Raw genomic sequence first — 24761 nt, forward strand, 5'->3', positions numbered from 1 at the left:
CGGAAGCTAAGGTAAGTAAGTGCCTTATTGGATGGTGGTGGGAAGGAAGAAATCCGGAACAAGGCCGGCGGCTTCCCATGCCCATGTTCACGGCAAGGTACCTACTTACCAACTTTTGACACAGATAAGTACTGTACATTTGGACTCAGGTTGCCTGAGGTGGTGTGAACGTATGGTAAGGTAAGGTAAGGCAAGGGAAGGCGAGGAATCCCCCCACAGTGATGGATTCGGAAGAGACGTCTTGAAGGTGGAAGAAGCGGACTGGAAGGCTCAAGGGGGGAGGATGGCACGAGTTCTTGTTCTTCTACCTTCTCTGTACCTTACCATGTTATCCGCTGCTGTTGCTTTATCCGTTCCATGTTGGGTTAGAATGGAGGGAGGCAAGACGCCAGGCCTTGCCAGGAACGCAAGAGGTCTGCATGGTTTTTTACTCGCTACCGTCTCCTCGGGTTCTCGGTGAGGACCGAGGTGGACTGCAGACGAACAACTCACGTCACATTGAGCCTGCACAATCTCTCTCTCTCTCTCTCTCTCTCACATGCACATACACAAGTTACAACACCGCCAGAGCTGAGCACATCGAACCCATGTCAGAGCGGAATGGACTGTCGAGTCGTGGCTTGAACCTGACGTTCTTGACAAAGAGGCAATCGGAATCCACTTTCATCTGAAGATGAGATAATTTGCTGGCGCCATGCCACATTTGCCGCCTCCGCACCTCACAAGTTCCACGCCAGCATCCACGCCCGCATTCAAGCCAAGTTCCACGCCGGTGAGTGCTCAGAGCCCTTGCGCCATCTAGGTTCCCCGGCTTCGGAAACTTCCTCCCTAGCATGATCAGGGGCACAGACATTTCGGCTGACGATTCCTTCTTGACCGAGTAGATAGCCGCTGGGGCAAGCTGCAAAGTTCGGATACGGATACCGACACTGCCCCTGGAATGTCACAATGCCAGGGACATCAACTGAAGCTGCCGCGATGATGAAGCATGCAACGGTCAAAGTTTCTATGCAAATCGACCCGATGGACGCACAACCCCCTTCAGCTTGGGTGGCAGATTGTCTACCGGGGCCAAATCGACATAGGTGGCAGCTGCTGGAACTTCGAACCTGGAACACCCGGTGGATGTGATATCGGGAACCTTTCGCGGATGCCCCGACCCTTGTTTCCTGCAGCTCCCCTGATCTTCGGCACATCAGGTGATTTGGGCCTCAGGGTTTGCATAGTCTTCACATTCTTTCACAAGAGCTCCAACTGATCCGCGAATTATCACCAACACGCCCATCGACGGAACGCGTGTCCCAAGTTATGCGCGCATCAATGACTTGGAAGTTGAAATATCCGCGAGATTCCCTGAACGCATAAAGTGTGCGGCTGATTGTGTCATCCGAACCATCAGGCCTCCATGTACCTGTCAATCTGGCATCTGCAATCTTCAACCAAGATAGCACCCTCAAAGGGTAGAATGCGAGGAAACTACTGCCAATAGTGTGTCCAATATATCAAACACTTTTTTATTCAACGCCCCCCGCCGCCAATACATCCTCACGGACGCTACTCCCAGACACTGGTGCCACTTCGCGCCACCTGTGGAGGAGAGGATCCGGGGATGTTCCTGCTGCCGTGGACCTGGCCAGAACAACCAGCCGTTGCTAGCCAATGAGAAGCTGTCCCGAACATTTATGCATTTTGAGAGCTCCCAGCAGTAACTTTTTTTCTGCATGACTGCAACTGACAGACCAACAACAGCTTGTCGATTCCACTACCCCATTACAGTCAGAACGATACAAAGACCGATCAATTGAGGAACGACCACCGCTCCCCCTCGAAAATCCAAGCTCAGGCAAACGAACGACCTTCCTCCGTCCACAATGGCCTCCCGAACCTCAGTCCGCCTCGCCCAAGCCCTCCGGCCAATGGTGCCGGGCCGCCTCCACCCCCTCCGGACGACGATCCGTTGCTACTCCGATGCCGCTCCGGCCCAGCCCAAGCTCCTGGCCACTCTCAAGACCGACCTTAAGACCGCCATGCGCGCAAAGGACGCGCCCCGTCTGTCGGTCCTCCGCTCCGTCCTCTCCGCTACCAACAACGCCGCCAAGACAGACTCCCCCATTGCGACGGACGCCCAGCTCGTCGCCCTCCTCCGCAAGACGCAGCGCGCCACCCAGGACGCCGCCAAGCAGTTCCGTGACGCCGGTCGCGACGACCTCGCTGAGAAGGAGGACACCCAGGCCAAGGTTATGGCCGAGTACATTGCCAGTAGCGGCGTCGTCACCGTCACCGAGGCCGACGTCCGCGTTCTCATCCAGAAGGCCATCGAGGACTCCGTCGCAGCGGGCAAGAGTGGGCTTGGAGAGGTCATGAAGCTCATCAACAAGGCGACTGGGGACAAGGACCTCGAGGTCGAGAAGAAGCGTGTTGCTGAGCTCGTCAAGGAGGCCCTTAAGAAGGATTAGAGGAGAAAGAGATCTTAAGGTTCCGAGCCATGTTGCTCTAAAAAGCTGTACCAATCTGTACCAACAACAATCGTGTATCACATCTGTATACCCAAAAACGAAATTATGGCGACAAAGAAGGGCACGCCTGGGGAGACGAAACATCTCTTCTCTTGAATGATACTGAGACGAATAGAATAATGTCACACTGTACGAATATCACGACACAAAATGCTCCACTAAGCGTATGCGCGACGGGAGTCTGGGTGGGAGCTCAGACAATGGTCAGTACTTGCGCTTGGCAATCAGATGCACATCACTTAATCTATGGTATTGGTATCTGTTCAGCATAGGTTTTGAGGAGCTCAACCCCCTCTGAATGAGCTGGCCCTTTCTCTCTCATCGTCTCGGTCTCACACTCTTTCTGCCTCACACACACATACTCTCTCTCATTCAAGCTTTTTGCAATAGTTGAAGCTACTAGACAACCCGCCAGTCTAACCATCTCCATTATAACGCCGCGAAAAAAACGCCCGCAAAGCCATACGCCATGCCATGAACCTCTCTCTTTCCTTTGAAGCATAAAAAAGACGTTTTTTTAGGGGGGCAGAGGGTATGTTTTCTTCTCACGCGACGCTATCGTCCTCGTTTCTCAACCCCGCATACTCGGTCCCCTGGTTCGCGGTGCTCAACCTCGCGCAGAGACTCAGCAGGACGACCGTCTCCGTCGCGGCGTAGTGGTTCAGCGCGTCGAGCAGGATCTGCAGGTGCCTGCTGAAGTTGCCCTCCCACTTCTTCATAATCTCAAAGAGGTTGCTCACGCGGGCTTCTTGCTCCGCGGCGCTGCCACTGCCGCCACCGGCCCCCGCCGATGAACTCAATTCGTTGTGCGAGGTGGTGCCGCCCGCGCCCGGCCCGGACGAGGGCTTCTGCGTTCTGACGGCTTGGAAGGCGCGCCATTGGTCTGCCGTCATGTTGGGCGGGCGCGTGGCGCCGGAGAGGTCCGGGTCGGCCTTTTCTAGCTCGCGGGAGAGCCAGTTGGAGTAGGTTGCAAAGACTGTGCAGGTTTGCATGAGTTTGGAGTGGATCTGGCCGAGGGTTTGCACGTTAGCTGGGAACTGTACTGTGAACCACATCGAGGGTGGTAGTGAGAAGGAGAAAAGACGTACCCTGAGAAGCTTGCTGTTGGTGAGCATGCACTCCTTCAAGCACGTATCCAAGAAATCCACATGATCCTGCATCAACTCGTCTACCGTCCGCGTAGGCGTCGTGCCCCCCGCCGCCGTCGCCTCCTGGCCCTCCTCGCCGACTTTAAGCCGGGACATGAACTTTGCCCAGTTGGGCTCAATAACCTCGGCCGTGCAAAAGTACAGCAGCTGCTGCACAAAGACGAGCATGCGCGCGCGCAGCGTCCACACGCGGCGCTTCCAGATCTCGAGGCCGCGCGAGGAGCTCTTGTGCGACCACGTCAGGCCTGAGGTCTGCGAGTACCACGTCGTCGAGAGCTGGGACTCGAGGTAGCGCAGCGACAAGAGGTATCGGAACAGCGCCTGGTACCGCCACACGGTCTTGCGGCTGATGACGAGGGAGACGGGGAAGGGCACCGTGTAGTCCAGCTGGAGCGACGTGAAGCCGATGGCGTTCTTGTCGTTCTCGATGGGTTGCTGGTTCGCGAGCGGCTGCAGCGTCTCGCCCTGCTCGATACCCGTGATGTTGACGACCCGCTGCAGGGATTTGACGAGCGTGATCTCGTTCATCTCCACCTTGACGTCCTCCTTGAAAGGGTCCAGCGAGACGACGCTGCCCGGCTGGCGCAGCACCAGGTCGAGCAGGGACTGCAGTTTGCCGGTGTTAACGGACTTGACAGGCTTCCGCAGCTCGGACGTGCCGAGCTCGAGGAAGTAGGAAAAGTAGTCGGACGGGTCCAGGAAGAAGTAGTGCTTCAGCGACCGCAGCCTAATGGGAAGCGAGTGCGTCGTGAGCAGCAGCTGCATGAGGGACTCGTTGGCGTGCGCGTACGCATTGTTGACGTTCTCCAGGAAGCGGCTGTCGTCAAACGATGTGGGCACGTCCTGAACGACCTTGCTCACGTCCACGCCGCCGCATTCTCTGACGACGTTGAGATACTTGCCCGCCAATAGTACCTTGTCCTTGACACCTTCCAGTTGAGGGGGAATATCGTGTTCCCGGATCGTGTACCGTCGCTCCCAGTACTCGTCCGTGTAGTCCTGCTCCAGCCGTTCTCTCCGAATGCTCTTTTGCTCCTTGACTAGAAACTCGGCGTGCGCGTCGTTGATGCTGCCGTGGTGTAGCCACTCGTTGAGCATCACCATGTAAGGTTTACTAGCATCGCGCAGCAACGACGTCAACAGCGCGCGCGCAGCCGGGTCTCCGGACATGGACTCGAGCCTCTTTGTGATGAGACCCAACACGACGCCGCCTTTGCAAATCTTCTTGCCCGAGCCCGGGACTAGGTCGCCGCCCTCCCGCAGCGACTCGAGAATATTCTCAAAGTCGTCTGCGCTATCGCTTTCTTCTTCGTCATCGTCGTCTAGAAGCGCATTCCTTTTGAGCAGATCGTGTGCTAGGGAGTATAGATGCGACATCATCTTGCTCGTCGGTAAGGTGTGGATGTTTAAAACGTGTAGAGTAAAAGTCTCGTTGGTCAGAAACTGTGTCTCCAGCTGCGCGATCATAATGAGGTAGTCGTGCAAGAATTTCCTGATGGAGGCGCAAAGAGCGTGATTGACGGCGCCGAATTCCTCTCTACTCTGCACATCGACGAACATTTCGAGGGCTGAATAATATGTTGCCATCTTCAGCATCGACAGTGTCAGGTCCAGCAAACTAGGATCCAGGCCTGGCAGTATCCTGAACGTGGGCCCCGACAGCCGCTCCCTCTCCTCGTGCGGATTATAAGTCTTTGCGAAGCGGATATACTGCCCCTCGTAGCCCATGAAGACGAAGAGGAGATCCTCTAACATCACCGCCTCTTGCGCCTCGAGAGATAGCTCGTTTAGTGGTTTCGGCTGTTGAGGCTGCGGCGCCTGTGCCGCCAACGGCGGTATGGATATTCGACAGGCCAGGGGAGCCGATGTGTGAGGTAATAGAGTCGCCTCTGGGTTCCAAGGTGCTGCAGAGCCGTTTAGTTAGACGGCCGGAGTTACTCCCAACACCAATGCAATCGCATTCACTAACCTTGCGGAGTGTCAACCTTGGCCTCCTTGGGCTTCGCCTCAGCCGCCCGCGACTTGGCCTCGCCGTTCTTCCCCTTATCGCCTCCACCCCTCACTGGGCTCCTCGTCCGCTGCGTCATGGTCTCGCGCTCCGTCACATATGTCCTCTCTGTCCGCCTCTCCTCCAAACGCCTGTCGTCGTGCATCCTGCTCGTAGCTCTGGGATTCCCTGACGCAGATCTCTTGTGCGCATTGCCTCCAGGTGACGCCTCTCTCTCCTCCCTCTCGCGCTGCTGGTGGTGGTCCCGCTCTCGTTCACGCTCACGCTCGCGCTCCCGCGGCCGCTCTCGTTGTCGCGCATCGCTCCTCTCGCTGCGCTCGCTCTTGAAGCTCGTCTGCCCGCTACCTGTGCCCGTGCCGCTCGCCGCTGCGCCTGCTGCGTTCATGCGTGCCGTTCGTGAAGGTCGGTCCTGGTCAACGCCGGCGGCCGAGCCGTTTGCGCGCCGCTCATGGGTTGAGACCCTGGTGGTGCCAGACGACATGTCGCCGACTGCATCTGAAGTGTAGGAGGCGTCTTGGAGGGGTATTGGTGTTGTTCGTATGGCAAGACGCCGACTCTGCTGTGATGGTTGGAGGGGATTGGTGGTGGTTTTTGAGGTATTCGTTGCTTGGTCTTGTGGTTTGTGGTCCTTGTCTCTCTGCCCCTCTATCGCAGAGTCGCAGTCTTACACTCCGCGCGTGAAGGTGGGTTGGGCACTGCGTACGGTACCTTAGCTGTACTCAGGTACTCAAACGCGGTAAAGGGCCATTAACCTCAAGCGCGTTTAGTCGGAAAATCCTCGCGTGTTGTTGACCCCGGTCCCGGATGTGGTAAACCTCCCCTGGAATATTCCGGGTTTAGCGTTCGGGGGGGCGGTAGCTGTTGGAGGGGAATCTGGGAGTGACCAAGATGACCAATCATAGAGCTTCCAGTCAGAGAACAGGGGGCAGTATCGCCTGGGGCCTAGTCGTTGTCGGCTCCAATTGCTGAGGTGCTGGGCCACACACCCCGTGCGCCCCCCAAAGGGAACCTGGTACACTAGAAGCTTTCCCAGGTGGTAAGGTGCGGCTGCGTAGGCCAGGTGCTTGCCTAACCGCACCTGCCATCTCAGCCTTCCACCGTCACCGTTTGTTACCTGGACCTTCCTCCAAGCTCCCCCTCCATCCATCCACACCTCAGTCCAAACCACCAGCATCCACGCAATCCCCGATCCACGACAACCTCAACCCCGACGACTCTCGAGCCATTGACCTTACCGATCCGGATACCCCTTATTTCCATCTAGGAACCACACACACACAATACCGCCAAGATGTTTATGGCAAGATCTGAATACGGTAAAGCCCCCAAACGAAGCAACCCCAGCTTCTCTTCCCCCTCGCCAGAGAGCTTTCTCGTCTAACATATCCTCCCCAATCCAACAGACCGAGGAATCAACACCTTCTCCCCAGAAGGCCGCCTCTTCCAAGTCGAATACTCCCTCGAGGCAATCAAGCTCGGCTCCACGGCCATCGGCGTCGCCACCGCAGAGGGCGTCGTCCTCGGCGTCGAGAAGCGCGTCACCTCGACCCTCCTCGAGACCTCGTCCGTCGAAAAGATTGTCGAGATTGACCGCCACATTGGCTGCGCAATGTCCGGCCTCCAGGCCGATGCCCGCTCCATGGTCGAGCACGCCCGCGTCGAGTCCCAGTCCCACTCCTTCAACTATAACGAGCCCCTCCGCGTCGAGTCGTGCACCCAGGCCATCTGCGACCTCGCCCTCCGCTTCGGCGAGGGTGCCGAGGGCGAGGAGACCATCATGTCCCGCCCCTTTGGCGTCGCTCTCCTCATCGCCGGCTACGACGAGGACGGCCCCCAGCTCTTCCACGCCGAGCCCAGCGGTACCTTTTACCGCTACGACGCCAAGGCTATCGGTTCCGGCTCCGAGGGTGCGCAGGCTGAGCTGCAGAACGAGTACCACAAGGTAAGCCTTTCTCTCTCCCCCAACCCCAGGCGCTGACAAATTTGTGCTGTCACTCGGCGCCCCGCCGACTCTCACACACATGCACTAACACACCCCATTAGTCCCTGTCAATTACGGATGCCGAGACACTGGTGCTCAAGACGCTCAAGCAGGTCATGGAGGAGAAGCTCGACTCGAAAAACGTCCAGCTTGCGAGCGTAACGAAGGAAAAGGGCTTCAGAATATACACGGATGAGGAGATGGCCGCTGTGGTGGAGAGACTCCCTGCGAACTAGAGGGATGTGAGGTCTGTGGTGTTTGAAAGAGGATATAGGGTGCAATCTTGCGGTCTCGGCGACTCGGGAAAAAGTGAAAGAAGACACTTGAGCCAAAGAAGAGGTAGAGAGCGCGAAAAAGAGAGAAAGCGAGAAACCCAAAGATCGCCCGATTACGAAACTTGGAGACTGACGTCTAGACGATTTTCCCCTCCAAAGAGTGTATCACTATTGTACTAAACGTGATGGTGGCTTTATTTTTTGAATCTTATCTATGATGTGACGTTGTGAATGGGCACATTGTATTTACAAAACGTAGGACTATGGCCTCTCTCAAAGACATTACTTGAGTTGCGCCTCCACCCATTGACACGGATGCGTTCATGCCCACGCTTCCATCAACGCTCATAGTCGCTCAGAACACTCGCTACCCAAGGTGATTCCGCCGGGAGTCAACCTCCTCTCAATTCTCATCCTTAATCACCAACCTCTCCATCTCCTCCTCCACGCTAATCAGACCCAGAGCATAAAACGCCCTCTCCGACTTGGCGACGACGAGCACCGTGTCGTCACTATCGAGCTGCTCGATCCGTGCGCCGATACGCCGCGGGTTCGACCACACGGACGGCGGCACCACAGTCTGCAGGCTCGGGTCACGCGCGTACGGCGGACCCCGGCCCATGGCTGCCGCCTTTTTCCACCCGGACTCGCAGCCCTCGGCGATCTGCCGCGCCGACTGCCAGCCTGTGAGGCGGGCGATGTCGTGCATGCGCCTGACGATCCAGTGACGTTGAGCGTCGCTTTGGTACTGTGGAGAGTGTTAGCAGGCGTGGTATCTACGGTAAGTACAAGGGAACACGGATAGTGTTTCTTTGAGCGAGAAGGCGGGTGAAGAAAGGGGCGTCTTCTCACCTGAATAGCACTGACAAACAGACAGAATGAACTCTCGATCAGCGCTGCGCCGACGAGGGTGCTAATCTCGAGCACATTGCTACAATCGTCCGTCAACCCGGCCGCAATACGACCAATCTCCATGGCGAACTTAGCCGTGTGTTGTGCCTGTATCCCCGCGGCGATCATAGCGGCGGGAGGCATCTTGGGGTGCGCGCGGTAGAGGTGGATGAGGCCCATGTAGTAGTTCATCCAGATGCCTGCCACCGAAAAGGTGCGGTACTGCAGCGTGGGACCAAAGGGTGAATCTCGGCGGTCGGCATACTCGGCGCCTAGGGGCTGAAATTCGGGACCGAAGCGGGACCGGAGCATCTCAAAGGCCTCACGGAGGGAGGTCCACTCGCGCATAGCAGCGTCGGCGGCTTCGTCCGAGTCAAGGTCGACTTCCTCTCGGGCGTCGGGCGGTGGCGGAGAGTCGTCGCGCGGGGGACTGAAGCCCATTGGCAGCGTCACTTTTCCGAGGTTAGGGAGCATACCCGGAAACATGGGCGGCGAGCCGCCGGGACCGCCGGGGCCCATTCCCGGTGGCGGCCCCATTCCTGGCGGCGGCCCTCCCGTCATGTTTGGCGGCGGCATGCCCATCGGGGGAGCCCCAGGAGGTCCACCTGGCATTCCTCCCATCATCCCACCGGGAGGCCCTCCTCCGTGCATGCCCGTTGCCATTCCCGGCGGCGGTCCCATCCCTGGCGGCGGCCAACCTTGACCACCTCTCGGTGGGCCACCCGCACCTGGTGGTCCTCCATGTGGCTGCCCACTATGCGGCGGTCCTCCAGGCCGTCCGCCGGGGGGTCCGCCGGGGGGTCCGCCAGGCGGGCCTCCTGGAGGACCAAAACCCTTGAAGGATTTCCGTTTTCTCGGAAGATCTTTAGATGCGAAGCTGCACAGGCGTCCGAGCAGCAGCATGAGGTGATCGTACGTCCCGTATCTACTATTTGTCAGCCAAGTCGTGCCTTACGTATGGGAACATGGGTAGACTTACATGGCCTCAAGTCGGCCCATGGGTGCTCGTGGTGGGCACTGCGTCCAGTGTTGGTAGTCCATGCTGTTTTCGCTTGTAAGCCAACTAACCATCTTGACTGCAATGTTATCCAAATCCTTCGAAACTTACAAAGGTTTCCCTCCGCCCAACATGCTTTGATATACATCCATCTTGCAGTACCACCAGTACAAATCTCTCAGATGTTCGTAGTGCTCGATATCGCGGTCTGTGTAGTAGTGTGGAGATGGCTTGTCGTCCTCGTACGAGACGTGCTGGTTAATAAGCTTGCTGAGGAAGCCGAGATCGAGATCATCGAGATCGTGGCTCATCATGTGGGTGTTGTCGTGGCCCATGTAAAAAGGGTCCATTGGCTGGTTCTGGCTCTCCTGGAACAGCGCCCTCCTCACCCTTTTCAGCGGCAGAATGTTCTTTGTCATTTGCCTGAAGGGGATCTCCCTGATCAAGAGCCTGGAGCCAAAAAGATGGTTGCACCACTTTGTGTGATCCGAGTTCCAGACCTCAAAGTACCCAAGCAACAGGGAGGCAGCCAGCGTTGCCGGTGACGTTCTCCTCTTAGGACTCCGTAGATTCTTTGCGATCCTGCGGATGGCAAGATGATAATGCTTCATGGCTGCTGTCGGCGGTATCTGCTGTAGCTTGGCGATCTGCAACGCGCCCAATGCAAGCATTGCCTGCAGGAGGGCAGGATGCGTAAACGATATAATGGGAAATGTGTCTGGCCAAGAGTTAGTCGAGAGGGAAAGCTTAAACCACGGAATTCCATCATCTTACAAGTCCAGATGTTGTGTCCCGCTTTAGGGACGGAGAAGTTGTTTGTCAACTTTGAGTGGTCGAAAGGATGCCGCTCGTATAGCGACATGCTTGGCCCAGTGACGTTGATGAAGTGCCAGAACAAAGCAGCAGTTCGCTCATCATTGAGTGGCGAATTGTTGGGCGTAGGTATGTACGATGTGAGAATTGTCTCGTCAGCAAAGGCCGAGAAGGACCTCATCTTAGTTCCGAATCCATCCCAAGGCCCGTCGTTCCGGCTCTGCACCAGTTGACCGTATGCGCTCTCCTCGCCCATGAGATCTTCGAATGCGTCCTCTGAGTCGGGCATGGAGGCATCGTCGTCCGAGCATGGGTACTGGAACTCTGCGTCCTCCACAGGGTGATCCATCTGAGGGGCGGCATTGGCGCTGGGATACACATCCATCTCTTCCACCTGTGCCTGAGCTCTCGGCGGCTGGTGTCTCCATGGTTCTGTCGGGCTGTGGACAAACGCGCCACTATCTGTATTGGGGCTGACCAAGTTGCTCTGTTGACCACCAAATTGCGCCTGAAATTGACTAGCTGGTGAGATGATGGAAGAGCTTGAAGGCATGTGTTGCTCGCCATACGGGAACTGGTTGAAGTCGAAGGCATTAGGAGGAGGGGCTTGGTGTTGATGCTGACCGGGAAAGCCTTGACCATAGGGAAACATCGGCTGGCCTTGGAAATCTAGATGTTGCGGCGGCTTAGGCGCAATCGGTGCCAGGGGCGGACCATTGATGGACTTGGGTGGCGGGTTGGGCAGTTGGTTGAATGACTGGTTTGGCGCCTCGGGAGGATAGACGATAGGACCGTAGCTGCCGTTGATATTAAATCCGGCGATGGGTTCTTTGAAGATTACACGCTGATTGTACCCTTCGCAGTGCCTCTTGGATTTGATGCAGTTGTTACAGATGGGTCGGCCTTCATCGCACTTTATGCGACGTTTGCGACATGCTTTAGAGTCAAGTCAGACGTCTAGACCAGGTACCGGTATGAACATGAGGAGGGGAGGCCAGGAGGAAAGGGGGTGGATGGAGGCCAAGGGTCAGAGTTGGGGTTCAACATATGGAACATACTGAGACAGCCGGTTTTCGTCCTTTTCCGCACATTTGCTTTCTCTTTCTTGCGGTTCGTGTCTTCATTCTCATTGTCGTCGTTATTGTTGTTGTTCTCCGAGGTCTTGGACGGTGACTTGTCGTCCTCGACGACCACTTCGGCAGAATCCATCCTAGTAGATGCTAGTGCGCTGCGAGTAAGATCGGGGTTGCGACGCGGCTCTTAATCCATGAGTATGTTGACGGCTACAGACTGCATTGTCTGAAAGTAGTCTGTAGTTCTGCGACGCGGTGATATAGCGAATGTCTCGTCCCCACAGGCGAAAGGGGTCTTCTCTGAGATTCTTGCAGTAGTCTAAGGCAGATATCGTGAGGCTAATAAGAATGGTTACGAGATAAGTCAAGTTCCAAGGCTTGAACCGTTGTCGAATGTGTGAAAGACTACAGTAATCTTCTGAGCCAACAAGCTTCTGGGTGTATTGTTGAATGGTCTAGCGGCAGCGTAGCGAGACACTGTGGATAAGTCCCGTTTCTTGTGCGCGGCACCCAGATCGAAGGAGAGAATCAAGAGGACGCAGGTATGGGGTCCCAAGGATGTAGATGAGTTTTAAGCAGCCATAGATGGTGGAAGGAAGTGAAACAGGCCGGTGCTACTTTGTCTTCGGCGAATGGGTAGTCATGGGTTAGACAAGGTGCATGGACTCGTGGGGTAGGACGGGGGGTAAGGAAGGGTAAGGATGTCTGCAGCAGTTGGGAGAGAGCGAGGGAGAGAGAGGAAGGAGGAGGAGGAGAAAGTATCTGTCTCTTTCTCACAACACGAGGAACGAGGATTAGGACTAGGTATCCAGAGAGAGAGAGAGTATGTGAGAGGGACAGAGACAGAGAGAGAGAGAGAGAGAGGTACTTGCCCACCCTAGGACAAGGAAGGATAGACTAAGAAAGAAGTAGAGATCCCAAGGCACTGTACTGTGCCCTTGAGTTAGGGTATTTGATTCGAGGCTAGAGCAGACCAGCGTGGGGAGAACAGATGGGCCACAAACAACGGGGAAACCGCCAAGCAGCAAGTACCTCCTTCTCTGGACTAAGAGGAGGCCGGGACGACCGGGGTTGATAGAAAGAACGACGAGGATGGAAGCCGGCACCTAAGACGTAGTAATGGTTCAGTATCCGTACCTTTGGTGTGCCTTCTTGTCCTGACTGGTGAGTGCCCCGTAAGGCAAGGTACCTTACCTAGTTGCATCAAGAGAGGTACAGAACTACCTTAGACCGCTGACCGCTAGGGCGAGAATGGAGAACAAGATAAGAAGAGTATGTGCGTCTTGACTCTATCGTGCGTCTCCTGAGCTTCCTCGCTCTCTCTCATTCTCTTCCTCTCCTAGACACACTCTCTTTCCCTCTTTCTCACTCTGTGCTTTTCTCTGGTAGGCGCGCGGGACAGAGGGGGTTCATGGAACCCGTCAATGTTTCTCCTGCTACTATTGTGACGAGAGAGAAACATCAGAGAGAGAGAGAGAGAGAGAGGGTGGGGAGGAAGCACCAACAGTTTGTATGGGATTGCTCCTGGGACTTGGACGTATTATTCGAGGGGATCGGGGGGGGAAGCACAAGAGAAGAAAGGCGCAGCTAGTGAGCCAGCCACAGCAATGATGGGGACGGGGGTACCCTTGAGTTATTCGTGGATCATGTTGGTGGTGCGGCAAGATGACGGGAAGGGAGGAAACATTACGGTGGCTTGCGGACGCCGCACAGCATTGCAACACAGCGCAGCACACCCACACCTTGCCGCTGGCTGGGCTTGCTCTTTGGTTCTCTTGTTCAAGGTCATGTCCCATTTGGTACTGGATATCCCCTGTTGCTGGTGCTAAGACACTGGCACCGAACTAGACAATAACCTGCAAAGTGAACATCTCAGCACAGAGCATCTGTACAAAGTACCTCGTACGGGATGGATACCTTGTCTTCGGGCAGCGCAACCAGCCGCGGGAGAAAATTGCTTGCTTCTTTCCCATTTCCATGCTCCCCGCGGCGTCAGGAGGGTATCAAACTGCCACATCGGAGGGGGCGTAGGGTGGTAGCAGTCAAGATGGTGTATCGGTAGCTTCGAAGCTCCCCGCCGTCATGATTCTGGCCAAGGTTCCGCGCTAGGGTGATGCGCTGCTGCACTGCTGCTGGGCCCGCCCAGGGTTAGGCCGTTTAGGCCTTAGGGTCTCTCGGTTACCGCTGAGAGAGGGGCCGATGGCGGCGGGCAGCGATGGCGACGTAAGGTATATTCTAGAGTACGAAGTATGTACAGTCACCACCTCCTCTCCTCCAGGGCGGTAGGGCCCAGGGGTCTGTCATGTCCCGGATGACAGCCCATCGGTGGATATAGCGCGCGGCACTAATTAAGGTAAGGCCAGCTAACGTGCTTCCGTCGCTCAGGCAGTCAGCCTACACACGGATACCCGATACACAGTTGTCGTCTGTCGGTAGTGTGGGTGCCGGTAGGCCAGAACTCCACGGATACCAAGTACCAACATCCTTGGCACAAGAAGGTTCTGACTGATGATCTCTCCTGGCTGAAATTAATCGAGGTGAGTGGGTGTGCTGAGGCTGAATGAGTGAGAAAAGTAGAGGAAACTCGGGGAGCCAAGACCTGCGTGGGATTCCAGGAGGTAGGTATTCGAGGCACCCACGGGCCACGGCACCGCAGCCTGCCCGCGTCTCGCGTGGCTTTCTTTTTTCCCCTGGGTGTCAAACAACCCATCTATCTCGATGAGCTAATCTGTATAGGTGTAATTGCGCACGGAGATTGAGAGCCGTAAGAGCTTGAATAGGGGAGCCGCCAAGCTGAAAATTCCAACGGCCTCATCCAACAAACTTTGTCCTCGCATTCCTGGCTGTCAAGCCAAGGTCGACAAGGCGTGCCTAGGGCAATCCGTAGGACCGTAGGTACGGAGTTTGTGGACACTGACAGGACGGATACTCCGTAGACGGCATGAACCATTGGGCTGCGCGACTAGGTATCAACGTGACATGCCGTCCGATTAAGACAGCCCGCCTGAGTCGCAGTCTTCTCGCAGACGACATGGGGGCAAGAGATGTAGATGCCGAATCTGATTTTCGTCCGAGGTTTGAGTGGTCTGGACTCGCTTCCCGACAGGGTTGCCCAACCTGCCAGCCTTCTGCCCCTCACTAATCCTCTGCCCTAAGGTCAGCAATGACCAAGCGGTGATCTGGTGGGGAGCAAAAAACGGTCGACATGGTATGCGGATTTCGTTGATGCCTTGCGCAGGGTCTCCGGCTCGGGATCGGTCTTCCTGAGTGCCCGTCAACTTTGAAAACCACAAAACTGTCCGTCCGTAGGTCTGAATTTGGCCCTCAGCCAGGTCTAGACCGCTGTTGATAGTAGTCGTTGTTCGAGAGGCATCTTGACAGGTTCTCGGTCACCGCCGAAGGCAACGCAACGGTGGCGTCTCAGTCCAGGCGGGATGGATCCACTGGCTTTGAGCCGAATTACCATGTGCCGAGCGGGAAACTAAGGTTTTTTTTCCCCCTTTGAACTTTCTGCAAGGCCGGGGTTTGGATATAAGCCGTCTCGTTTCCTTCTTGCGAATGGAGGGGCATGATCTGATAATCCATATCGTCGTGCGCAAGCGTTGTGAACAACAGCACGCGTGGCAGAAGGACGGACCTAGTACTCGGGCGAATGTCACGTTCCCTGCCCGGCTATGTACTCCTCATCCAAGGAATGTCAGGGTCCATATCTGCTAGGTGCGAGCATTTCACCGGGACGCACTGGGCGGGAGAACAAGACGCCGGAAACAATGTGTTGCTGAAGGATCCCGGCAACATTCCCCCCGTCGGAGGACGCTTTCCACTACATCCGAGATCCAAGCCAAGGGCCAACCGTCGCATTTCCGACCTGCTGGATGGTGTGACCGACCACTGGTCGTAGCATCGTTGACTGGCATACGGTGCAACACAAACGTCGCGCAATGTTGAACGAAAGGAGGCGTGCGGATCACCCCGAGCCACCTTTGCCTGTGCTCTCTTGAACGAACCGGTGACATCCAGCTCACTATATCGTCGATCGCTTTGTACACTCCCGGTGCTCCTCGATACGCGCAGGAACACACCGCACCTTGGCAGATTTCCCCAGACGTTTGTTTACTCTATCTGATCTCGGTCGAAGCCCGCAACAACGGTTGCTGCAGGTCAGATATGCACCTTGCCTTCTCGCAGCCGCAGAGTCCGGCTCAATGTCTGCATAGCCGGAAAGAAAACGGATTTCGGCCCTCCTAAAGCACGTTCCTGAATTACTTTCGAACGTTTGATTCGTGGGTTGTATAGGACCTTGGAGTCGTTACTTCGCTGGACGCCCCTCGTGTCAATGGTCAAGATAGTCTTTCAGACATGCACCTTGCTAAAGCGGGACTTGCGTCGCAGGAATCTATCTAGGAAGCCGGCGGTACCACTCGAAGGTTTCTCTCGAAGCTCGATGCTTGGAATAGAGTCTTTCAGAAATCTCCAGTTGGGTTCTTGGAAAGAGAGTAATCGGAAAGACGGATCTCTGCACTCGAACAGGTAAGGTGCCTTGACCTGCCACGCCGTTTCCTCCCCACCTCGTCGTCTCTCTTTTACGCCGAATGTAGCAAAGCGTCCATCAACAACCTTCCGTTGAGCCGGGCAATACGCCGTACCCATGTTTTCGGGCCAAAGATCGGGTCTTCTGTGTTGAACCGACCCATGCCGAGAAACTGGTTAATTGGCCGCATACCAGTCGGGTCCCAAGTGTTGGGGCCTTCCTCCTTCGGGCAAAAGAGTTGAATGGCGGGGATCCCATAGATATTTTGGCAGGTGGTATTCCTACACGTCCGTATCTAGTCACTTGGAAGACAGGCGGATCTAGCTGTGTCGAGCAGTGCCTCGCAAAAACGTCTTGGAACAATAGTGCGAAAGGTCCTGTGGTGATGAGGGTTGCTGACGTCTGACGTGGGAATCGAGAAATGCAATGTATATCCCGTTTCACCGAGACGGATTTGTCGAGCATGCGACCAATGACTGCTTTCTTGGATCATACTGCAGTCCGCAAGTCGGAGGTGTCGGAAACAGGCGCCAAAAGACAGCCAACGACTCAGAGAGGAGGTAGCCTCATAGGCTCATAACTCCGGGCACGATGTTTTCGTCTTCTGAATTGCATGCGGCCGGATCCGGGAAGGAGTAAAAGCTGTCTGAAGTGATTGGATTGTCCTGCAGCGCCTCTCGGTGACGATTCGTAAACCGTTTCTTGTCGACATCGATGAAGGCTACATGCAGGAGCTTCAATCGCCGGTCCGATACACTTGCTTTTTTGTCTCTATTGTTCCAATCAGCGCAGCTTTCGAGCCTGTTGCAGCCGTAACAGTATGCAGCTTGGTTACCAGTAAGTCTGGGCCCGGCTGCGCTGCCCAGAACTCCAAGTCAGACGAGGCTTCCAGCTCTTATTGGCATGAAATGTAAATGCGGATTCATGGTCCTGAAGACCAGCCTGAACTCTCGAGTCCGCAAATCAGGCCATCACCCACATGGCCAGCTACAAAGTGTAGAAACATCTCCAGGGGTTTCCGGTGTGTTGGGCTTAGGTCGAGTTCATCAACGGTCTAGCTCGCCAATAGCGTGTTCCGTAATCGACTGGCTGTAGTTCCTTCGGGTCGACATGAACAATACTCCGGCATGCCGGGTTGCGCAAAATGCCGCGTTTGCGGGTCTTTAAGATTGATAGGAATGAGGTCTAGGAATATCAGCCACAGCCATTGGATCGACTCTAATGATTGTTCCGCTGCGGCGACGACCGTTGAAGGTTGACCTTCATCTTGGTAACTAGAGCAAGGTCGTCGAACGACGTTGGGACTAGACAGGGGATGGGATAGGATAACCGAAGCACTATTAAATATTAGCCAATCACGAATGAGAGATGATTCGAATAAATATTGATCGAATTTTGTATGAAATTGGTAGGTCGTGAGTATATGGAAAGGGAAGGGGAGTTGTAAGACGGGATGCAACTTTGAGAACGGGAAGGAGAGGAAACAGACAGAATGCACGGTCCACCAGTCTAACTCGGCTCATCCTGGCGTCGATCAAAACGCAGGGGTGTGATAAGCGACCTCTGGGGAAAGGAAGGAAAGAAAAAAAATTCCAACGTCGATAAGCCGCGGGAGTGAGTTCGTGAGATGCGCATGAGCTTCAAGCAACAAACTTATTCACCAACCACAACCTGTTGAATTCGTAGGCGCGACAAGAAGATCACATAATCCGGACATCTAGAACATTACTCTTGGCAATTGAAAAATGTTCGCTGTCCCAGGATGGTCCGTCGCGGCCGAGGGTCTCAAAACCGAGACCCAGGTGAAGAAGGCCAGCAACACCGCCAAGAATGAGAGCAAGAAGCGCAAGAGAGCCAACAAGCAAGAGAAGAAGGAGAAGAAGGCGCCTACCTCGGGCGCTAACTCCGTTCTGGTGAACCCTCGCGTCTTTGGAGAAAAGAGGGAGGATGCTCCCCCTGCCACCGCCGAGGCTGATCACGATGGTGACGATGCGGATGAGGCCGAGGCCGAGACGCCCAAGCCGAGCAAGAAGCAGAAGAAGGAGAAGAAGGAAAGCAAGAGCGATGGAGGAGAAAAGACACAGGAAACACCCAAATCCGACAAGAAGGGGAAGAAGCAGCGCAAGGAAATGTCCAGTAACGAAGATGAGCCAGCCACACCAGCAGCAGAGACCACACCGTCAAAGACGTCACAGAAGGCAGCCTTGACGAACAAGCAAGAAAATCTCGAGAAGAAGAAGAACCAGGACGCCGCCGCGGCCATCGCCGCCTCCGTACCCCCCGTCCCGCCCGCCGCGGCCAAGCTCACGCCCCTCCAGCGCTCTATGCGCCAGAAGCTCATCTCGGCCCGCTTCCGCCACCTCAACGAGACGCTCTACACCCGCCCCTCGGCCCAGGCCTACCAGCTCTTCGAAGACTCCCCCGAGATGTTCTCCGAGTACCACGAGGGCTTCCGCCGTCAGGTCGAGGTCTGGCCCTCGAACCCCGTCGACGGCTACATCCGCGACATCAAGCTCCGCGCCAGAGCCCGCTTCCCCAACGCTCGCGGTGGTGGACGCCCCGGCGGCGCGCCATCCAAGCCCGACGGCCCTCAACCCCTGCCCCGTACCGACGGGACGTGCTACGTCGCCGACCTGGGCTGCGGCGACGCCCGCCTCGCCTCGACCCTCGAGCCCGAGTCCAAGAAGCTCAAGCTCAAGATCATGAGCTACGACCTCCACTCCCCTGCGAAACACGTCACAAAGGCCGACATCGCCAACCTGCCCCTCGAAAACGACTCAGTTGACGTCGCCATCTTCTGCCTCGCCCTCATGGGCACGAACTGGCTTGACTTCATCGAGGAGGCCTACCGCATCCTCCACTGGAAGGGCGAGCTCTGGATCGCCGAGATCAAGTCCCGCTTCGGCCCCGTGCACCGCAAAAACGCCGTCGTCTCGCACAGCGTCGGCAACCGCAAAAAGGCAGCCGCCGCCGCCGCAGGCAAGAAGACGAAAGAACCCGAGGAGACGGAGGAGGACCGCACGGCTCTCGCCGTCGAGGTCGACGGCCACGAGGACAAGCGCGGCGAGACGGACGTCTCCGCCTTTGTCGAGGCGCTGCGGAAGCGCGGCTTCGTCTTGGCGGGCCAGGGCGAGGGCAACAAGGGCGCGGTGGACCTATCCAACAAAATGTTTGTCAAGATGCACTTTATCAAGGGCGCCGTGCCCACCAAGGGCAAGGGGCTTGTCGCGGCAAAGGCGGCCGGCTACGTGGACAAGGAGAAGAAGCAAAAGAGGTTCGTGTGGGAGACGGAGGAGGACAAGGTTGATGAGACGGGTATCTTGAAGCCGTGTGTATACAAGATACGGTAGAACCGACCGGTTGTATATTGTTCTTGTGACGGTTTTGGTACATATAAAAGTTATCTTCATTTGGGGGGGGAGGGGGGGGGGGTAATATCGCATTCGTCAAAATAAAAATGCCTATATTTCGCAACTACAATCGGACTTGTTGGGATGAAGCTGGGTGTACTGCGGTCGCCGAGCAGGGGACCATAGCGGATACCTTGGAACGTCGTCGTTTATACAAGACATAGGCAAATCTCAAAGGTTTAGTTAGCATTACTTGAAATTCAAAAGTGCCGAGTGTGTCTACCAAAACGCTTTGAACGCATATCATGTCGAGCTGTGCATGCATGATACTACGACTCCAATTCACCCCACATCTCCATCCCGAGATTGTCCCATACCTTTGCGGTCCGACCATGCAGGTCCATTTCAACCAAAGAATTTCCGTTACGCCCCCAATCCAGTCTATGCCCCGAATAAGAGACCGGCTGCGAACTCGACATTGCCACCTGTAGCTTGCAAAGCGTTGATCGCGGCTTCACGAGGGAAACCCAGAGCCATGAGCTGGTTGATATGCTCTTCCGGGAAAGTTGGCGCCGCTGGCTGCTGCTGCTGCTGCTGCTGAGGTGCTGGCCGACCTTGTGGAAGGGTTTGCTGCGTCGGCGCGGCGGCAGCAGCGCCTTCAGGACCACTGACAACACCGGAGCGCTGGCCAATGGTGGTTCCAGCTGGGCCAGGCAATCTGGGTTCTTCCTCCAGAGCCTCCTCGCTCTCCTTGGGAATCTCCGCTTCGCCCAAGAACGACACCTCCTCGCCCTGAATGATCAGCTTGTCTTTGGCCAAGTCAATGCTGGCTTGGTAGCGCTTAAGCATGTCGAGGCCAAGGAGAAGCTCGACCTGCTTGCCCTCCATGACTGTGAAACTGCAAGGCAGGAACATGGTGCCGACCTTGATCTGGGCAGAGTGTACGCGTCCGATGATGTTGGCTGTGCCTACACCACGAGCCACACCCGCAAATCGCTTGTCTACGAGTCTCATGATACCGCAGGCTTCGGCACATGAAGGGGACATGATGGTTGCCTGTGCTCCAGAATCGACCAACGCCTTTACTCTGTGGCCGTTCACCTCGACATCGACATACAGCATGTGCACTCGTCCGAATACTGTGTGAAGTTAGCCTCTCGGTATGCGCATGTAATGCCTTGGTTGTCTGCCATACCTTCAGGGTTGTGCTCCATGGCGTTTTGGAGGTTTTCCATGACTCTCTCTTGACGAATCATCTCTTCAATCTTCTGCTGAGCCTCGATGTCAAAGGGGTCCTCGTTCAGACGGGCAATCTGCCTCTGCCGCTCTTCGCGTTCCCGCTGCTCACGGTCGTAGCTCTGGTTGAAAAGCTGGGCAAATCTCTGGGGATCATCGAGAACGGCGGCGAGCTGGGGCTGCTGGCGGGTGGCTTCGGCACGTAAGTTTGGATCGCCCAGGATCTGAAGGCGAATGAGCTCTGGGTCTTGTCCTCCTGGTCGCCGGCGCTGCTGCGGTGCCCTTCTGCTCTGGTCCGGCAAGCCAGTGGTTCCTTGCATGTCCCTCACGTGCAGCGCCAACATCTCGCCGTCGGCAATCTGCAACTGTTCCATCGTCTGAGTGTCATCTTGGATCAAGCGACCGTTGTGGTAGAGGTGTTGGGAGGTGGGTGCGATGTTGGTCTCGGCTTGGATGGCTTCGCGGAGTGTGGACATGGGCATATCGGGAAAGATCTCGAGGGTCAGGAGATCCTGGTCCTCGACCTCGGGGTTCGTTATGCTTAGTGTAATGCGCCTGTTAGGAGGAAGAAGAGTCAGCGGAGAACGTGTCAAGTCCCGACAAAGGGGCAAAGCTTACATGACGGGCTTTTGTTCCTGGCGTACAGGCAGGAACTGTTTGCCGCGGGTTTGATCGGTTGATAAAAGAAATGGACTGGCGGCGAGAAGCAAAGAGGCCGGATCTGGTCCAGGGAAATCGTCAAGTTTCACTATTGCGAAAGCGAAGTTGAAGTCACCCTCAGTACGGAGCTGCGGAGGAGGGGTGTTGGAGGGGCCGAAATTCAGGCAACACAACAGTGACGTCTCATCCGGAAGGTAAAGAGCTGCTGGATAGGACGATTGGATGAAGCAGAGCTCCGGGAAAAGTTTCGACGTGATTCCGCAGCCTTGTAGCGGTGGTGAACGATTAGACAGGTGGTATCTGATGAGTTGAGAGACACTTGGTCTCAAAGAAAAGGATCTCAAGGTAAGGTGGAAGAGAGCTGGGGGAGGTAGCGGAAGGTAAAGGCAAGGTAGAGCTCGGCTCGGGTACTTGGGGTACCTTTTTGAGTGTTTCGTAAGGAAGGTGGGTGCAGTGACGAGACCCCTACCTTACACAGTACGTTTCCCCGTTTGCAGTGGCTCAAGATGGGGTCGACGGGGAACCAGGACGGGGAATATTTCCGTACTGCGGACTTAGCTACTGCGTACGAAGTATACTAAGGTAAGGTAAGGCAAGGTGGAATGGGGGCGGCCGGAGCACAAACACTGCGAAAAGCAAACCTGTGTGCTCCCAAGGCACGAATACCTCAGCTATCCGCACTGGTACCTAAGCAGCTAAGGTAGGTATTCCAAAGAGACGGGAGGGAAAGCACTGGCCACGGAACGAGATGGCGAACAGAAGCTCATGGAAAGCTTCGGGAACTTCTCCGCTTACCTTAGCTGAACTTACAGAAACCCCGACTGTATGTTTCCTGTCAGCCAGACAGACGCATGCTTTGTTTTGTTTTCTTCAATTTAGGTATTTTCGCGCGGCAATCTCTGCCTCGCAAGGCATCTGCACGTGTACTTGCTAAGCCTGCGGCAAGGAGGCCATTGATGACTTGAGCTTCCCAGTTCCAAGGTTGCTGAGGTCACAGCAGCGCGGGCAGGTTCCCCTACGGCATATCAGCCCCACGAGCTAATCGTTGACTAAGCCACCAAGTGTCTTCAAAGTATCTTTGACGGCAAACCAGGTGGAAGATGGCGCAATCAAGTACTTGATCTATACCTGCGGCAGCTGCGCGAGCCAAGCAAGCGACCTCAACAACCCTTGCAATCTACTCATGTACTTCCTTCTGGAGCAGGTACAAGAGCTGAGAATCCCCTCTTGTTTCTACTTTTTCTGCACTTGCATCTCTTTCTTTTCTTGTGCCAAACTGACATGTCATAGATCCTCAGGATGTACCGCCAATCGATGTCTAGCAGCGACATCTCCTGCCATCTTCGCCCGTGAGTTTCTGTGCGATGATGACAAGCCTACGAGCACCTCAACCTGCTGCTGCTCGAGGCAGAGAAGCACCCTGCTTCCTCGCTTGGAATCTACGTCCGTCTTTCCACTTTAATCATGACGAAGAACGTCTAAAACGACTTGCCCGGATGGCCGACGTTGGACGCGGCGTGAAACGGAGACATCCTGTCGAGTTTCTTCTTCATCACACCATGCTGAAGAGTTCCCAGCATCTATCTACCTGCCTGTGACCTCGCTGCTCACGCTCTACTCGGCGAGCAAGCTCGCAGGTCTGCTTCGGGTCAATGACAATGCATGTCTCGTTTATATGGCGACTGCAAGGGCCGGGGATTTTGTCCTGAACGGAATGTTCATGATCTGACGGCACAGGATCATGATTCTAAGCTGCCGTTGCTCCCACCGATATCTCGCATGCGACGTCTCGAAGGCGAGCAGAGATCGGCGTGCCAACCTCGCTCCGCTGGAGGGTCGGAACTGCAGTCAGCTCGGATGCCGGCCTTGAAGTCGGTCGGATCCGGCTTCCGGTGGCGGCCGCATTCCGGGTTCTCGACGCTGTTCAGTTGCAATGCTCCGCGTCTTCGTACTTGATGCAGTATGCGCTCTCAGCCTCTGCAACCCACACTGATTCATTAGGAAGGTCCATGACCACAGCCCAAGCGGGTTGACTCATAACTTACAACTCAGAATGTCTTCGGACTTCGCCCATCTGACATGGTGGGAAAGCCCAAAAAGTGCCTCAGGGCCCTTCCTAGACCTCATTGAGCCTGCTGCATATGCTGCATTGCAGCGGGGCAATGCAACTCTGGATCGCCGACCCGGAAAGATTCTCGAAGTCGATACTGCAGTTATGTCCATTTAGGTGAATACCTGCAGCTGTCAACATGCCACAGCGAAAAGTTTTTCGTCTGCTTGCTTCGGCCTCGGGGCTGCAGCTGTAATATCGGCCAAGATCCAGACGAAAGCCAAGGTCTATACGGATCGGCAGGCTCAGGGTCTTCTTGCCTACACAGTATGGCGTTGCTGCGGATCTTTCAGTCTTCAAAGCAATATCCATCAAGTTCGAGTACGAAGTAATAGTACATTCTCTACGATTCGACGGCGGGCCGGACTGGGCTGGTAATGTGCCATACAAGTGTGAAGCACACCGCAGCAGGCGGAGTCAGGGGAAAGGAGCAACAAGCATGTCGGCCAAGACCCAACTAAGGTAAGCCGCTCGCCCACCCACGCGAATCCAAAAGTCTGAATCTACATTGCACCGCACTCCTCTTTTCAAACTTTGTCATTGCAGTCGCTGACACTGCCTAGATCTCGTTCGGTTTCTGTCGGCTGCATTGGCCAAAAGCAGCCTCAATCTGACGGGACGGACCAGCAATTAGCGGTCTGAAAGCAAACAGCGCGTTTCCCAATCTGTTAAAGACCATTTATCACAACGCCAAAGTCCCGAGAAACTCTTGATACGACTCTGAGTTTAGAGACTCAAGAACTCTGTGCTTGTACCTTGGTAGCAGAGCAGTATTGGAGCATGGAGTGATGTCGAAGTTGGCTTACTGTGGGGAAATGAGTACAAGTCAGGTCACTTTTTCTCTCTCACTCTTCTCTTCCCTTGATCCCAACCAACCTTGCCCTATGTGCAAGCCATTCAAGCATCTTTTCCTACTGGAATCTACCCTGTCCTGTCCTTGGGCGATAGCCTGGATCGAAAGAAAGCAACAGTACCCATTATTACCCGCCATGCCCTGCAAAGACCTTTTCCGCAAATTTCCATCTACAGAAGCTGGTATGCCACATGAACAGCGTCATGGCTCTTTCACTCAATGCCACAACTTGGGGAAGTTTTCTGGGAAGAGTGGGAAATAAGATGGAGCCGGGCAACAATTCCAGCGTCGCCTAGAAATACCCATGGGCTGAACAGGC

At 55.4% G+C, this 24761-nt stretch overlaps 7 protein-coding genes across 7 annotated transcripts; 3 read left to right on the top strand and 4 right to left on the bottom strand.

The window, feature by feature from the left end:
• Positions 1-553: 553 nt before the first annotated feature.
• CTAM01_03295 (uncharacterized protein) lies at positions 554-853 on the bottom strand (the record flags this gene model as incomplete). The annotated part of the gene is made up of 1 exon (XM_060519331.1): positions 554-853. One exon carries the CDS (start codon positions 851-853, stop codon positions 554-556), a length of 300 nt encoding a protein of 99 aa, XP_060386330.1.
• A 1018-nt stretch (positions 854-1871) lies between these two features.
• Positions 1872-2456, top strand: CTAM01_03296 (uncharacterized protein; the record flags this gene model as incomplete). The annotated part of the gene is made up of 1 exon (XM_060519332.1): positions 1872-2456. The coding sequence occupies one exon, from the start codon at positions 1872-1874 to the stop codon at positions 2454-2456; it is 585 nt and encodes a 194-aa protein (XP_060386331.1).
• A 605-nt stretch (positions 2457-3061) lies between these two features.
• Positions 3062-6153, bottom strand: CTAM01_03297 (Spc97/Spc98 family protein; the record flags this gene model as incomplete). Its single annotated transcript, XM_060519333.1, has 3 exons — positions 3062-3523; positions 3605-5568; positions 5634-6153. 3 exons carry the CDS (start codon positions 6151-6153, stop codon positions 3062-3064), a joined length of 2946 nt encoding a protein of 981 aa, XP_060386332.1.
• Positions 6154-6963: 810 nt separating this feature from the next.
• CTAM01_03298 (proteasome A-type and B-type) lies at positions 6964-7889 on the top strand (the record flags this gene model as incomplete). The annotated part of the gene is made up of 3 exons (XM_060519334.1): positions 6964-6988; positions 7076-7614; positions 7716-7889. The coding sequence occupies 3 exons, from the start codon at positions 6964-6966 to the stop codon at positions 7887-7889; spliced, it is 738 nt and encodes a 245-aa protein (XP_060386333.1).
• Positions 7890-8331: 442 nt separating this feature from the next.
• Positions 8332-11838, bottom strand: CTAM01_03299 (C6 finger domain-containing protein; the record flags this gene model as incomplete). The annotated part of the gene is made up of 6 exons (XM_060519335.1): positions 8332-8676; positions 8781-9744; positions 9799-9861; positions 9928-10534; positions 10591-11565; positions 11688-11838. 6 exons carry the CDS (start codon positions 11836-11838, stop codon positions 8332-8334), a joined length of 3105 nt encoding a protein of 1034 aa, XP_060386334.1.
• Positions 11839-17978: 6140 nt separating this feature from the next.
• CTAM01_03300 (methyltransferase domain-containing protein) lies at positions 17979-19583 on the top strand (the record flags this gene model as incomplete). Its single annotated transcript, XM_060519336.1, has 1 exon — positions 17979-19583. One exon carries the CDS (start codon positions 17979-17981, stop codon positions 19581-19583), a length of 1605 nt encoding a protein of 534 aa, XP_060386335.1.
• A 441-nt stretch (positions 19584-20024) lies between these two features.
• On the bottom strand, positions 20025-23553 carry CTAM01_03301 (DNA damage-inducible protein 1; the record flags this gene model as incomplete). The annotated part of the gene is made up of 7 exons (XM_060519337.1): positions 20025-20722; positions 20779-21374; positions 21438-21744; positions 22290-22300; positions 22761-22836; positions 23248-23399; positions 23525-23553. 7 exons carry the CDS (start codon positions 23551-23553, stop codon positions 20025-20027), a joined length of 1869 nt encoding a protein of 622 aa, XP_060386336.1.
• Between the last annotated feature and the right edge of the window lie 1208 nt (positions 23554-24761).

The sequence above is a fragment of the Colletotrichum tamarilloi genome (assembly GCF_030869305.1).
Source record: "Colletotrichum tamarilloi strain Tom-12 chromosome Unknown Scaffold_7.1, whole genome shotgun sequence".
In the NCBI taxonomy this organism is placed as follows: domain Eukaryota; kingdom Fungi; phylum Ascomycota; class Sordariomycetes; order Glomerellales; family Glomerellaceae; genus Colletotrichum; species Colletotrichum tamarilloi.